We start from the raw sequence: 15,081 nt of genomic DNA on the forward strand, positions 1-15,081 counted from the left end.
TTGAAAAGCTTTGACAACATGTCTGTTTCCTCAGCAATTCTCAAGTTCTGTACTACCAAGTGACTGACAACTCAATTCTTCATTTAGCTGAGACATACATTGGACCAAAACTGGCAGATCAGAGAGAAAGAAACTGACTATTACTTCCATTAATCAATTTGTCATTCAAACTTCCAACATAATTTGTCAAATTGTTAACGCTTTAGATTGGATGTCATAACATGAGAGCCTATACAGTCATATCTCTCACATTATCCACTAGCAGCTAGAAAGAAAAAAAATGCCAAGGCTTGAGTTTAAAACTACCCTGTGCATTACGGAACATAATGGATATGTTGGCACAATAAAAGAAAAAGGTAGCAGAATTAATTAGCTTCATTAGAGAAATTGAAGCCAAAATAATTAGAGATGTTGCCAGCATGATTTCAAAATTGTCGGAGAGATATAAAGTAACGGTGAACTGTTTTTCCAATGTACAATGGAATCCTTGAAGGTTCGGTATTAGAATTCTTTCTGATACAGCTGAATAATTTCAAGGGCGGCTGAAGCAATGCCATCCCCATCCCCCACCCCACATACTATCACGGCGTGTGAGGCATCACTGGCAAAGCCAATATTTGTTGTTCATCCTAATTATGCTGAGGTGGTGGTGGGCTGCACACAAATTGCTGCAGTCCTCCAGGTGCATGTACGCCAGCAGTGCTGTTAGAGAGTTCTAGGAGTTTGATCCAGCGACAACGAAGGAACGGTAGTTTGTTTGAAGTCAGGATGTTGTGTAGCTTGGAGGAGAATTTGCAGATTGTGGTGTTCCCATGCATCTGCTATCCTTGCCGTTCAAGGTGGTAAGAGGTTGTGGTCATTTTGTAGATGGTACACATTATTGCTGTTGTTTCAGTGGCAGAAGGTATAAATGTTTTAAAGATAGTGGATGGGATGCCAACAAAGCTATTTATTCTCTTGCTCCTGAATGGCGTCAAACTGCTTAGGTGTTGTTGGAGCTGCACTCAGTCAGTGTTCTCAGGGGTATTCTATCACACCCCAGACTTATGCCTTGCAGAGGAGTTTCAGGCTTTGGGGAGTCAGGAGCAGAGTTACATACTGCAGAATTTCCAGTCTCTGACCTGCCCTTGCAGCTGCAATATTTGTTCAATTTCTGGTCAATGGTAATCCCATGGATGTTGATAGCAGCGGCAATCCATCAACTCAAGGAAGATGATGAAATTTTCTCTTGTTGGTGGCTATCATTGCTTGGCACTTCTTTCACATAAATGTTACTTGCCACCACACAAGCCTAAGCATCAAATGTTTCCCAGAACTTGCTGAAAATGGAAATGGATTGAACATAAGAAATAGAAGCAGGAGTAGGCCATCTAGCCCCTCGAGCCTGCCCCACCATTCAATAAGATCATGGCTGATCTGTCGTGTCTCAGCTCCACATTCCCACCCTCTCCCCATAACCCTTAATCCCCTTGCCTATCAAAAACCTATCAACCCACGTCTTAAAAATATTTAGCGAGGCAGCCTCCACCACTTCAACGGGCAGAGAATTCCACAGATTCACCACCCTTTGAGTGAAGAAGTTCCTCCTCAACTCCGTTCTAAACTGCCCCCCCTTTATCTTGAGGCTGTGCCCTCTAGTCCTACTGTCCTTTCTGAGCGGGAAGAGCCTCTCCACCTCTATCCTATCCGTCCCATTCATCATCTTATACGTCCCAATGAGATCTCCCCTCATTCTTCTAAACTCTAATGAGCACAAACCTAGTTTATTCAGCCTCTCCTCATAGTTCAACCCCCTCAACTCCGGTATCAGCCTAGTAAACCTCCTCTGCACTCCCTCCAAGGCCAAAATATCCTTGCATAAGTACGGCAACCAAAACTGCACACACTACTCCAGCTGCGGCCTCACCAGTGCCCTGTACAGCTGCAGCAAGACCTCCCTACTTTTATATTCAATCCCCCTTGCTATGAAGGCCAGCATCCCATTCGCCTTCCTGACCACCTGCAGCACCTGTTTTGCGACTCATGCACAAGGACCCCGAGGTCCCCCTGCACCATCGCATGCTGCTTCCATTTCCATATCCAGGAGGCATGAACAGTGGTGAACAATGGACAGAAGGACACTGAACAAGCAGCTGAAGATGGTTGGGCCTAGGACACTATCTGGAGGAAATCTTGCGGTGACGTACCAGGACGGAAACGTTTTTTAAAAATAATTTACGGGATGTAGGCATCACTGGCTAGGCCAGCACTCATTGCCCATCCCTAGTTGCCATTCAGAAGGTGGTAATGAGCTGCCTCCTTGAACTGCTGCAGTCCCTGAAGTATAAGGATGGGGGGAGGGAATTGCGATGGGGAAACTGGGACGGAGGAGGTTAGCTCCCAGGTAGGGGAGGACCGCAGGCAGTATGGGAGGGAGGTTAGATAGGGGGTGGAGAAGGGAAATGCCCAGTCTGAGGGGCTGAAGTGTATATATTTTAATGCAAGGAGTGTAGTGAATAAGGTAGATGAGCTTAGGGCGTGGATTGATGCTTGGGATTGTGATGTGGTGGCCATTACGGAGACTTGGATGTCTCTGGGACAGGACTGGGTACTTCAGGTGCCACGTTTCAGATGCTTCAGGAAGGACAGGGAGGATGGCAGAAGAGGTGGTGGAGTGGCACTGTTGATCAGGGACAGTGTCATGGCTGCAGAGAAAGAGGATGCCGTGGAGGGACTATCTACAGAGTCTCTGTGGGTGGAAGTTACGAACAGCAAAGGGTCGAAAACTTTGCTGGGTGTATTCTATAGGCCACCCAATAGTGACAGGGAAGTTGAAGTGCAGATAGGGAAACAAATTCTGGAGAGATGTATTAATAACAGAGTTGTCGTGATGGGAGACTTCAATTTCCCAAACATCGACTGGAATATCCCTAGGGTAAGGGGTTTGGATGGGGAGGAGTTTGTTAGGTGTGTTCAGGAAGGTTTCCTGACACAGTATGTGGATAAGCCTACGAGGGGAGGGGCTGTACTTGACCTGGTACTGGCGAATGAACCAGGGCAGGTGATGGATCTCTCGGTAGGAGAGCATCTTGGGAATGGTGACCATAATTCTATCTCCTTCACAATTGCATTGGAACGAGATAGGATCAGGCAGGCTAGGGAGGTGTTTGTCTGGAGTAAGGGGAGATACGAAGAAGTCAGGAAGTTACTTGGACAAATAAACTGGAAGGAGGCGTTCTTAGGGAAAAGTACCGAAGGAAGGTGGCGGATATTCAAGGAATGTTTGTCTGGAGCTATGCATGACAACGTTCCGATGAGACAAGGGGGTTTTGGTAGGTCGCGGGAACCGTGGTGCACGAAGGCTGTGTTGAACCTAGTCAGGAGGAAAGGGAAGGTGTACAAAAGGTTCAGGGAACTAGGAGAGGTTAAGGATCTTGAGGAGTATAAGGACTGTAGAAAGGAGCTTAAAAGGGAAATTAGGAGATCCAGAAGGGGTCATGAGAAGACCTTGGCGGGTAAGATTAAGGAGAATCCCAAGGCCTTCTATAAGTATGTGAAAGGTAAAAGGATGAGAAGAGAAGGGATAGGACCTATAAAAGGTGAAGGGGGAAAGGTCTGTGTGGAACCAGAAGAAATGGCAGAGGTGCTTAATGAGTACTTTGCCTCAGTATTCACGGTGGAAGCTGATCTGGGAGATTTTGCTACGGATTTGCAGCAGATGGAAAAGATCGAGTTTGTGGATATTAAGGTGGAGGATGTGTTAGAACTTTTGAATTCTAGCATGATAGATAAGTCGCCGGGACCAGATGGGATATACCCCAGGATACTGTGGGAGGCGAGGGAAGTGATTGCAGAGCCCCTGGCGATGATCTTTGCGTCGTCAATGGAGACGGGAGAGGTTCCGGAAGATTGGAGGATTGCGGATGTAGTCCCTATTTTCAAGAAAGGGAACAGAGATAGCCCGGGAAATTACCGACCGGTGAGTCTAACCTCAGTGGTTGGTAAGCTGATGGAGAGGCTTCTGAGGGACAAGATTTACGAGCATTTGGAGAAGTTTGACATGATCAGGAATAGTCAGCATGGATTTGTCAAGGGCAGGTCGTGCCTTACAAGCCTAGTTGAGTTCTTCGATAATGTGACTGAACACATTGACGAAGGAAGTGCCGTGGACGTGGTGTACATGGACTTCAGCAAGGCGTTTGATAAGGTCCCCCACGCAAGACTTCTCGAGAAGGTGAGAGGGCATGGGATCCAAGGGCCTTTGGCCTTGTGGATCCAGAACTGGCTTGCTTGCAGAAGGCAGAGAGTGGCTGTGGATGGGTCTTTTTCTGAATGGAGGTCAGTCACCAGTGGAGTGCCCCAGGGATCTGTTCTAGGACCCTTGCTGTTTGTCATTTTCATAAATGACCTAGATGAGGAAGTGGAGGGATGGGTGAGTAAGTTCGCTGATGACACGAAGGTCGGTGGTGTTGTGGATGGTCTGGAAGGATGTCAAAAGTTGCAGCAGGACACAAATAGGATGCAGGACTGGGCGGAGAAGTGGCAGATGGACTTCAACGCGGATAAATGCGTAGTCGTCCATTTTGGCAGAACCAACGGGATGAACGAGTACACTATCAAGGGCAGGAGTCTTAGTAGTGTTGAGGAGCAGAAGGATCTTGGGGTCCGGGTCCACAGGACTCTTAAATCGGCCTCGCAGGTGGAGGAGGTGGTCAAGAAGGCGTATGGTGTACTGGCCTTCATTAATCGAGGGATTGAGTTTAGGAGTCGGGAGGTAATGCTGCAACTTTATAAGACCCTTGTCAGGCCTCATTTGGAGTACTGTGCACAGTTCTGGTCGCCTCACTATAAGAAAGACGTAGAAGCTATTGAAAGGGTACAGAGGAGATTTACAAGGATGTTGCCTGGACTGGGAGGCATGCCTTATGAAGTTAGGTTGAGGGAGCTGGGTCTCTTTTCCCTGGAGAGACGAAGGTTGAGAGGCGACCTGATAGAGGTTTATAAAATGTTGAGAGGAATGGATAGGGTGGATTCTCAGAGGCTATTTCCCCAGGTTGAAATGGTCGCTACGAGAGGACACAGATTTAAGGTGCGGGGAGGAAAGTACAGAAGTGATGTTAGGGGTAAGCTTTTCACTGAGGGTGGTGAGTGACTGGAATCGGCTGCCGTCAGTGGTGGAGGAGGCAAACTCGCTGGGGTCTTTTAAAAGACTTCTGGATGAGTATATGGGGTTTTATGGGATTGGGGGTTGTAGATAGGTGTTGATGTGATCGGCGCAACTCGTGGGCCAAAGGGCCTGTTTGTGCTTTAGTGTTCTATGTTTTATAAGTGCATCCAATGTGCTGTTTGGGAGGGAATTCCAGGATTCTGACCCAACAGCACGAAGGGAACTTCTAGGCAGTGAAGTTCCCAGATATCTACTGTTCTTGTCCTTCTAATGTGGTAATGGTCATGGGTTTGGAAGGTGCTGCCTAAGGAACATTGGTGAGTTCCTATAATGCATCTTGTAGATGGTACACATGGCTGCCAATGTTTGTTGGTGGTGGAAGGAATGAATATTTGGGGAAGGGGTAGCAATCAAGCAGGCTGCTTTGTCCTTGATGATGTTGCGCTTGATGATTGTTGGAGCTGCACTCATCCAAGCAAGTGGAGAGTATTCCATTACACCTGTGACTTGTGCCTTGTAAATGGCGGACAGACTTTGGGGGTGAGTTACTCACCACAGGATTCTAGCCTTTGACCAGCTCTGGTGACAAAAGAATTTATATGACTAGTCCAGTTCAGTTTCTGGTCAATAGTAACCCCCAGCATGTTCATAGTAGGAGATGCAACAATGGTAATGGGATTGAACGTCAAGGGACGAATGGTTAGGTCCTCTCTAGTTGGTAAGGGTCATTGCCTGGCACTTATGTAGTGTGAATGTAACTTGCCACTTATCAGCCCAACCTTGGATATTGTCCGGGTCTTGCTGCATTTGGACATGGACTGCTTCAGTATTTGAAGAGTTGCAAATGGTGCTGGACATCTGCAAACATCCCTACTCTGATCTTATGATGGAAGAATGATCATTAATGAAGCAGTTGAAGATGGTTAGGCCTAGGATACTATCATAGGAATGACTTGCAGTGATGTCCTGGAGCTAATGTCTGTGATGCTGGGAGGCCAAGATGGATCATCCCCATCATTCTTCTGGCTGAAGATTGTTGCAAGTGCTTCAGCCTTTTCTCTTGCACTGATGTGTTGGGCTCCTCCATCTTTATGAATGGGAACATTTATGGAGCCTCCTCATCCAAAGAGTTGTCCATAACAATTTCCAGCTGGATGTGACAGGACTGCAGAGTTTAGATCTGATCCGTTGGTTGTGGTCTAAACTTGCTGCTTATGCTACTGGGCACATAAGTAGTCCTGTCTTGTTCACCAGATGGATACTCATTTTTACAAATGCTTGATGTTACTCCTGGCACGCCCTTCCATACTCTTCACTGAACTAGGGTTGATCCTCTGGCTTGGTTGTAACAGTAGAGTGGACAATATGCCAGACAATGAGGTGATTGTGGTTGACTACAATTCTGCAGCTGATGGCCCACAGCATCTCATGAATGCCCAGTCTTGAATTGCTAGATTTGCTTGAAGATCAGATCAAATCTAATCCATTTAGCACAGCGGTAGTGCCAGACAACATGATGGAGGATATCCTCCACATGAAGATGACACTTCATCTCCACAAGGACTATGCGATGGTCACTCGTAATGATTGTGTCATGGACAAATGCATCTGTGGCAGGTAGTTGGTGAAGATGAGATCAAGTATGTATTTCCCTTTTGTTGGTTCCCTCACCACCTGCCGCAGTCCCAATCCAGCCGATCTTGCTAGCTTCATCTGTGGTGGTACTACGCAGCTATTCTTGTTGTTGGAAATTGAAGTCCCCCATCCAGAGTACATTCTGCTTCCTTGCCCCCCTCGATGCTTTCTCTAAGTAATTTCATTGCCCAGGTTTGACCTGGTGCCATCAGACTTTCAAGGAGTCCAGAGTCAATATTGAGGACTCCCTTCTGACTGTACACCACTGTGCCACCCACCACCTTATTTATTATTTTTTTTCATTAGTGTCACAAGTAGGCTTACATTAACACTACAACGAAGTTACTGTGAAAATCCCCCAGTCACCACACTTTGTAGACCGAGGGAGAATTTAGCATAACTAATGCATCCAAGCAACACGTCTTTTGGCCTGTGGGAGGAAACCGGAGCACCTGGAGGAAACCCATGCAGACATGAGGAGAACGTGTAGACTCCACACAGTGAGCTAACCTGTAAATCGAACATAGGTCTCTGGCGTTGTGAGGCAGCAAGGCTAACCACTGTGCTAATGGGACAGGACATATCCTGGAATGGTGATGATGGTACATTATCTGCAATGCATGATTCTGTGAGCATGACAGGTTGTTGGCTTGACTCGTCTGTGAGCCAGCTCTCCCAATTTTGGTGCAAGTCTTGAGATGCGTCATAGTTATAATTAGACTTTTAATTCAGGATATTTTGTTGAGTTTAAATCCCACCATCTGCCATGGTGGGATTTGAACCACAGGATTACTTGTGCAGTAACAAAACCACTGCACCCTCTGATCTTCAATAACCACAACCATCTTGCTTTGTGCTGGGCATGACTCCAACCAGTGGAGGTTTCCCTGAATCCCACGGACTTAAATATTGCCAGCACTCCTTGATGCTGCACTTGGTTAAATAACAAAAACAATTTATTTTCAAGAAAAATCAGGGGACTGGGATTGATTGGAAGTTTTTTCCCCCAAGAACTGACAGGCCCAAAAGGCCTCTTTGTTGTGTGATTCTATAATCTAATTTCGGTATTCAAATAGATGTTTGTAATTTCATGGAGCCTATTCTGCTCTTCCTTCTATTCGCTTATTATCCACAGTTTCAATTTTTCTTTGCATTACCTACCTTGATGTCAGCAAGATATGCCATAGCCCAAGCCACTGTAGATCTCAGTCCAGCACTTTTAATATAATCCCTGCTGGCTAAAGGAACTCTGGAAATGTACAAGATACTTTAGTTGGAACCTGTAATCAAACCCTAATGGCATCAGCTTGAAAAATGTAATTACAAAATATACATACTTTCACAAATTTCAGAAGTTCTTGATAACAGAACTACAGATTTGCACCAGTAATAAATGTAACCAAGACTATGTCAAATCTCGAAGAATTTAATAACATTAACCAAGCTTCCAGTATAAAAATAAAATTACCTTACAATAGGAATCCCAACCACACAATGAATGTCACTTAAATGAACATAAATCTGCAAAGAAAATTTTATCAAATTAAACTGAGCCACCACAAAAACATACTCAAGACTCATTTATAGTTTTACGAGTCAAAGTTTCAACTATAAAACCATGTAGAACAAAAACGGATCCTGAATTGTTGATCCTAAAATTACATATCGAACACACCCATTTTTGATGCACATCAATGCCTGGTGTTGAGGTGAAGCAGGATTAGAGTGGTAGGGTGGCACAGTGGTCAGCACTACTGCCTTACAGCACCGGGGACCTGGGTTCGATTCCCAGCTTGGGTCAATGTCACGCACATTCTCCCTGTGTGTGCGTGGGTTTCCTCCCACAGTCTGAAAAGATGTGCTGGTTAGATGCATGGGCCGTGTTAAAATTCTCACTGTGTACTCAAACAGACGCTTGAGTGTGGCGACTAGGAGGATTTTTAAGGTAACTTCGTTGCAGTGTTAATGAAAGCCTACCTGTGACACTAAACTTAGCAACTGGCTTAGGCGAGTCCCATTTTGAAAAGATACATTGTCATTGTTTTGACATTTTTAGTTGGCATATTGTGACCTATCTTGTAGTGTGTCACAATATTTCTGCTTGACTAAGCACAGTCTTTAGGTCAAAGGGTGTTGCAGGATTAGAGATGCAGAGATTGGAGATAGAGGGGAGGATAGGATGTTGGGATCATAAGGCAGGCAAACTCACTGAGCAGGAGGGGAGTTAGAAAATCTGCATAAAAGTGAAAACAGTAAGCAGTCCTTCTGAGATCACCCTGCACACCCCTTCTCTCCTTCATTTTCCACTCTCCCCTCCCCTAGCCCATCTTTTAGATATTAGAACTGACAGCTACCAGAAACAAGCTGACCATTTGCAGACAGAAGGATTTGGAAAAATTATAGTGGGCAAATTAAATGTCTCTTTACCCAATTTAAGAACCTGCAACATTAGATCCGCAAAAGGGGAAAAGAAACAGAGTGAGAAACCAAAAAATATTTTGTTCAAAACAATCCTTCCACAGCCCATTTGTGTCTACTATTTTTGTTATATTTAGATGATGCAGTGTTTACGTTACATGTTAATGTTAGTCAAAATTAAACCGATACTTCCTCCCAGCTACTCCAGTGAAGCAAGTCACAAGGACAACTGACAGTCAGTGACTTCATTTAATTTGAAGAAGGCCAGCATTATAGACTATTCACAGGATCAATCACACAGTATATAAGAACATAAGAAATAGGAGTAGGAGTAGGCCATCTAGCCCTTCGAGCCTGCCCCGCCATTCAATAAGATCATGGCTGATCTGTCGTGGCTCAGTTCCACATTCCCGCCCTCTCCCCATAACCCTTAATCCCCTCTCTTATCAAAAACCCATCAACCCACGTCTTAAAAATATTTAGCGAGGTAGCCTCCACCACTTCAACGGGCAGAGAATTCCAGAGATTCACCACTCTTTGAGTGAAGAAGTTCTTCCTCAACTCCGTTCTAAACTGCCCCCCCTTTGGTGGGGAACATGCAAGCAAATATGTTGCCAGAGGACGTGGAAAAAAAAGTGTAGACTTTCGTTGCTGATACTGTACAGCATAACAATCAGAAATACCACATTACATTTTCTCTCACCAGTTACAAAGATACAAGCTTTGCAAAACATAAGCTGCTGACAATGATACAGTCAAATAATTTAGTTATAAAAATTGGAAATATTTAAGAGAGGTCACTCCTCAAACATACATAGGCCTGTGTATTTCCAGCGTCGTGCGATTCCAGATTTCCAGCAAATTTCCAGTCAACTTAGCCAGATTTCTAACTGGGCCAAGTAACTGAATATTTGCGACTGAAGTGCTTTGTATCCTGACAAAGGAGTCCTTCATGATGGCACACAATCTTATGTTTTATTAAAATACTCTCATTCTGCAACTTGATATTATACAGACATAAAATATCTTATTTAATATTTTTAGATTTATTCAACAGTTATAAAAATGTCAAAATCCTTCTGCTTTGAGGTGACCTTCACTTTGCATGGTGAATTCAGATATTTGACAGGTACGTGGCCATTTGCAAATGAAAATGTAATTATAATAAAAGTAGAACCTTTCTTAAACCAAATCCATTTTGATAATACATAACTTGAATGTTGCTGAAAAGGGAAACATGTTGCTGAAGTTTTTTTTAATCTTGAACTCATCAGGACAAATGCAAACATACCAAATTTTAAACAATCGCAACAATTTATACCACAGGAGAAGAATGTGCAAATTGCTGTGATGTAGCCATAAGTTCCGGTGATTGTCTGATCAAGTCAAAAAGCACATTCCTTCAGTTGTTCGTAACGGGCAGTGCACAGGCCTTGCTCAGTGTATCTATACTTGTTGTAAAACCCAAAACAAAATATCTACTTGTTAGATATGATTGGGCAGCACATACTGAACAATCCTGATTGGTTGTTAATGTAGCTATTAGCACAATTTATGATGATCAGTCAACCTTGTAATATGGCTCCCTAATGTTTGCCAGAACCTACATACGTTGATACACAAAAACATGTTCTCTGCAAAGAAAATGAATAAGTTCAAGCATTGCGTCTTATTTGAATTGCCCAGGATCTTGGGGAGCCTATTAGTTCCCCATTATTTTCTCCACGGCAATGTCTTAGCCAATCAGTATCCCTTCTGATATATAAATTGTGATATGAAATCTGATGTTCTTGCATTTGTCCTGACTGCAAGATGAAAAGCTTCGACATGCATCACTTTCAGCGATATATCTGTTTCTGTTGAAATTTTGACAGAAGCAAGGCCACTTCTTGAGTTAGTAAATTTTCCCATATTTTGACAATCATCATTGTATTCTATCCTTCTGAGTACTGAAACAGAACTTCATTGATCATATTTCATCATTCTATTTCATAGCATAAGTCAGCAATTTATGTATAAACATCTAGTTTCTCTTTCTTTTTGGTACGCGAGTTTTCAGATTTTTTTAGATGAATGTTATTTTGGGAAACTTGGGTATTTTTCCATTAGGAGACATGTCTTACAATTTTATTATTAGATATTCATTTGATCTGGACTTGCAGAAATGTGGTCACCCAATTGGAAATATATGTTTGAATCTAAACCCAGAGTAGATATACTGTCCAAATCAAGGGGAAAACAACAATTTATACTACACAAGTGCAGATTGGTTGAAGCATTGTCATGGAAAATGCACCAGCTGACTGACAGTTAACTGCCAAGCAATGTTTGAATTTAAACTATGCAGTGCACAATGAAAAGGTCTGACATGTCCTTTTTTCCTTATACACAAGGTCTGTATTATCAGAGAGCGATTTCAATTCAATTAAATGATTACATTGTTTATTTGACAATATCAAGTACTCATTGTCAAAGACAAACTAAATACAAAATTGGTTGTGCAATCAAGAAAAGTAAATAGCTTAATTAACTCTGCCTCAGAAAAAAGTCTCAATTATTTTAAGTGTTCCAGTCATTACTGCAATCTTATTAAAACTGCAGCTCTTACCTCCAGCATTGGGTTTCTCAATTCTGCTTTCCAGCCCATTTGCCTGCCAAGGGCAACCCCAATTGCTCTTCCGAGCTCCTGTGAAAAATTAAGTACCCACAACAATTACTCCATTTCCTAGAGTACGTCCATTTATAATTGAGACAAGTTGTCATGCAATATAACAAACTTGCTAAATTCTTACTTTTACTAAGTGGCATTGTACACACAATGAAAACCTATTGTCTGAACATAACAAAGTCTATTTGTTTGGAACTTTCAAATCAAGTGGATGCAATCCACGTTACGGCAAACTATTAATTTATTCTGGAAGATGATAACTAAATAGCCTCTCATTTGACTCTGGGAAGCTTTCTTGTTTAATATAATAATCATTTCCAGGAAATGTTTTTGGCATCTCAGACAGAATGTCACAAATCACAGCAGATGAAACCAGTGGAATTATTACACATTCAATGAAAGCATTTAGCACCCATTTAAAATTACGTCTGACCTATTCTGGTTACTTATCTGAAATGTGGTAAACTCAAATGCAGTGAAGCATACATCATATTGCCAAAGATCATGAATTGTTTCAATAAAAATAAAACTTAATATAATGCCTCAAAGCACTTTACAGAGGAGAACGAGAAATGCAAGCACTAACAGAATTGGGAAAGTTGACTAAATGCATAGTTGAAAAGATACCATAAGAAAACATAAACACAACTTAAAATACAAACAATGGAATGTAGATGTTCATCAGGATTTATTTTTATCCAGAAGGGGGTTTGTCTCACTGTAAATTTGTTACATCGGATGCAAGCATTTATTTGTTGTGAATTAATTCCATGATTACCTTTGCTAAAATAAGCATTTTATCTATTAATTAAAATAAAGACTTAAGGCTTGCAGTCAGGTAGTGGCCCATTAGTTTGAACTTGGTATCAAAGCACTTCTGACATATAATTCTGCAGTGAAGTTCCTATTATAGTAAAATAATATTGCCATACTCTTCACATTGATCTTTAACATAGCAAAGAACAAATTAACTAGTTTATCTGTTTTCAGTTGAGGGAGAATTGTTGAAAACACTATAAAAACTATAGAAAAAGGTGAAGCCTAGATTCACTAGGACGTTCTCAAAAATCCTTCCAAAGAAAATGGGTATCAACTTATATGTGGAATATAACATGTGTCCACTGATGTTATAGACAGTCACCATTTTAAAATGTGGACAAACATAACAGCAGTAATTCAAATTAAATCAATGTGACACCTATTGGATTCTACAATTCTACAAGATAATGTTTGAAAAAAATGTCATATTCATCATCCAATGCAGAGTTTCAGGAACTCATTCAGTCACTTTGCCTATGCAATCATCTGGGTGAACTTTGGTGCTGTCAGTTTCAGAATCATCCCACTACAACAAGTAATCTTCCTCACCATCCAACAAATTGGACATTCCACATGTTTGAATGTTCTGATGAGAGTTTGCCATTAATAGCATCCTATAATTTGAAGACAGAATCACAAAAAAAAACCAATCAGGGCAGCACACATATTTCCACTCTTTTTGGAGAAGGTTTTTCTCCATCAACCACCTATTCCACTCTCTGCAAACATGACCCTTGAAAGGCTTGCTGAGGCACTCATCCAAAAAGATTTAACTACACACATTAGATCCCATGGCATAAATACAACTTGGGTGTTGTTTCTTTGCCAGCACCTCTTGATCTCACCAATTATACGGGATTGGAACATGTCCCCCATTAATATGCTGTTCTCTTTGCTTAGGCCACTGGGATGCCTATTATGGATCAATACCTTCACTTCATCTTCATCTATCCAACTCTTGTCACAGATATGCACAAACTTGTTTTCCTATACGGTTTTACATTTGAAAATTACCATAAACTTTATTCTGTTCCACTGGTCAAGCTGCCAGCACCATGATGAATCGTGTCTTATGTCCTGTGGTTTTCACAGGAACTGAGTCCGAACCGTTCCACTCCGCAGTTCAGTTGCTGGACATATCATCCAAATTGCTGTGGGATGTAATAGATACGCGTTTTGCCTCTGTCTGATGATGCTGTAAACTGGTAATTTTGGCAGAGAGGTCTTTTAGTAACCTGAATAATCTTGGTCTTCAATTGCAACTCTCAATATTTTTGCTCAATAAAATGACCACTCCAACTAGTGAATGTTTGAATATTTTTGCTGGACTCAGATTCATTTGGCCTATAAGTGCATACAGTATATTTCTATTGCATTTCTGGTGACCATGTAATCATTCTACCAATTTCAGGGTTCATTCTGATAATGCTTCTCCTCAAGATAAGTCAGTGGTTGGTCCCTGTTCTCATGGAATATGCAACCTCACGCATTTTCTTCAAGGAAAATTTGTTTTTTGCCATTCTTGCAGTTTTTCACTCACGCTGAATTCTCTTGCCACAACGAAAGTTACTTGACCAGTTAACTAACGTTTCTCAACAAAGAGAAATGCTGTCAAAGCTTTGTCTTACACTCTTCACGGCAAGATTCACAGAAATATGAAAACACTCGTTAAAAATTCCAAATGTGCTGAGAATTACACTAACATCAATTTAGGTTTTATCAGTCAGAACTGCAGCATGGCTCACTAATGCGTGCTAGAAGTTACATATATTCACAAACAGGGCCCTGTTCTTTGCAAATAGAACGAACATGTCCATGGATTGCAATTCTCTCAACCAAACAAAAGTTTGGGGACAGCCATTCCCTGGTTCATTTCCCCCTGTAAAGCCTTAATCAGAATTGATTTGTATGGTTCAAGAACATACAAAAGCTCAACAGTCAACCATTCCCTGGTGCATTTTCCATGGCAAATATTCAGCCAGAGTCTACTTGCAAACTAATCCACACCTTCCTCTCATGCTTTACAAACTGTTCCTGAGAATTGGTATTCTCATGATTCTGTTCTGATAAGTGCAAGCCAAAAAAACTTTGCAGCATGTCTTTTTTTTCAGTAGTACTCAAATTCCATATTATCAAGTGACTATTAGTTAACACTGTGACTTTTAGCTTGTCAGGGGGCCTATTTCAGTTTCTCAATTGCCAAGTGTGGTGTATTAAACTCAAGCGCATCTTCCTGCCACCATGTCACGTGTTGCCTGCTTGATTCCAGGAACCACCTTATAAAGGTGCGTAAAACAAGACTTCTGAGGTGAGAAATTGAGGCCTAATGCAAGAATAGCATTTCTTAGCAGAAATGGGTGGTCAGTTGACGTGCTGATTATAGCCTAAACATGCG

The 15,081-nt window shown here is 42.1% G+C and overlaps 1 protein-coding gene across 1 annotated transcript in view; it reads right to left on the reverse strand.

Moving 5' to 3' along the window:
* Positions 1-15,081, reverse strand: part of thumpd2 (THUMP domain containing 2) — a 46,021-nt gene that overhangs the window by 9,847 nt on the left and 21,093 nt on the right. The window contains exons 4-6 of the mRNA XM_080192925.1: positions 11,808-11,885; positions 8,250-8,302; positions 7,943-8,030 (exon numbers count right to left, since the gene is read on the reverse strand). Of these exons, the coding sequence (XP_080049051.1) occupies positions 7,943-8,030; positions 8,250-8,302; positions 11,808-11,885 (219 nt within the window). The remainder of the gene's footprint in view (positions 1-7,942; positions 8,031-8,249; positions 8,303-11,807; positions 11,886-15,081) is intronic.

This window comes from Carcharhinus amblyrhynchos, chromosome 7 (genome assembly GCF_965287045.1).
Source record: "Carcharhinus amblyrhynchos chromosome 7, sCarAmb.v2.hapA, whole genome shotgun sequence".
Taxonomy (NCBI): Eukaryota; Metazoa; Chordata; class Chondrichthyes; order Carcharhiniformes; family Carcharhinidae; genus Carcharhinus; species Carcharhinus amblyrhynchos.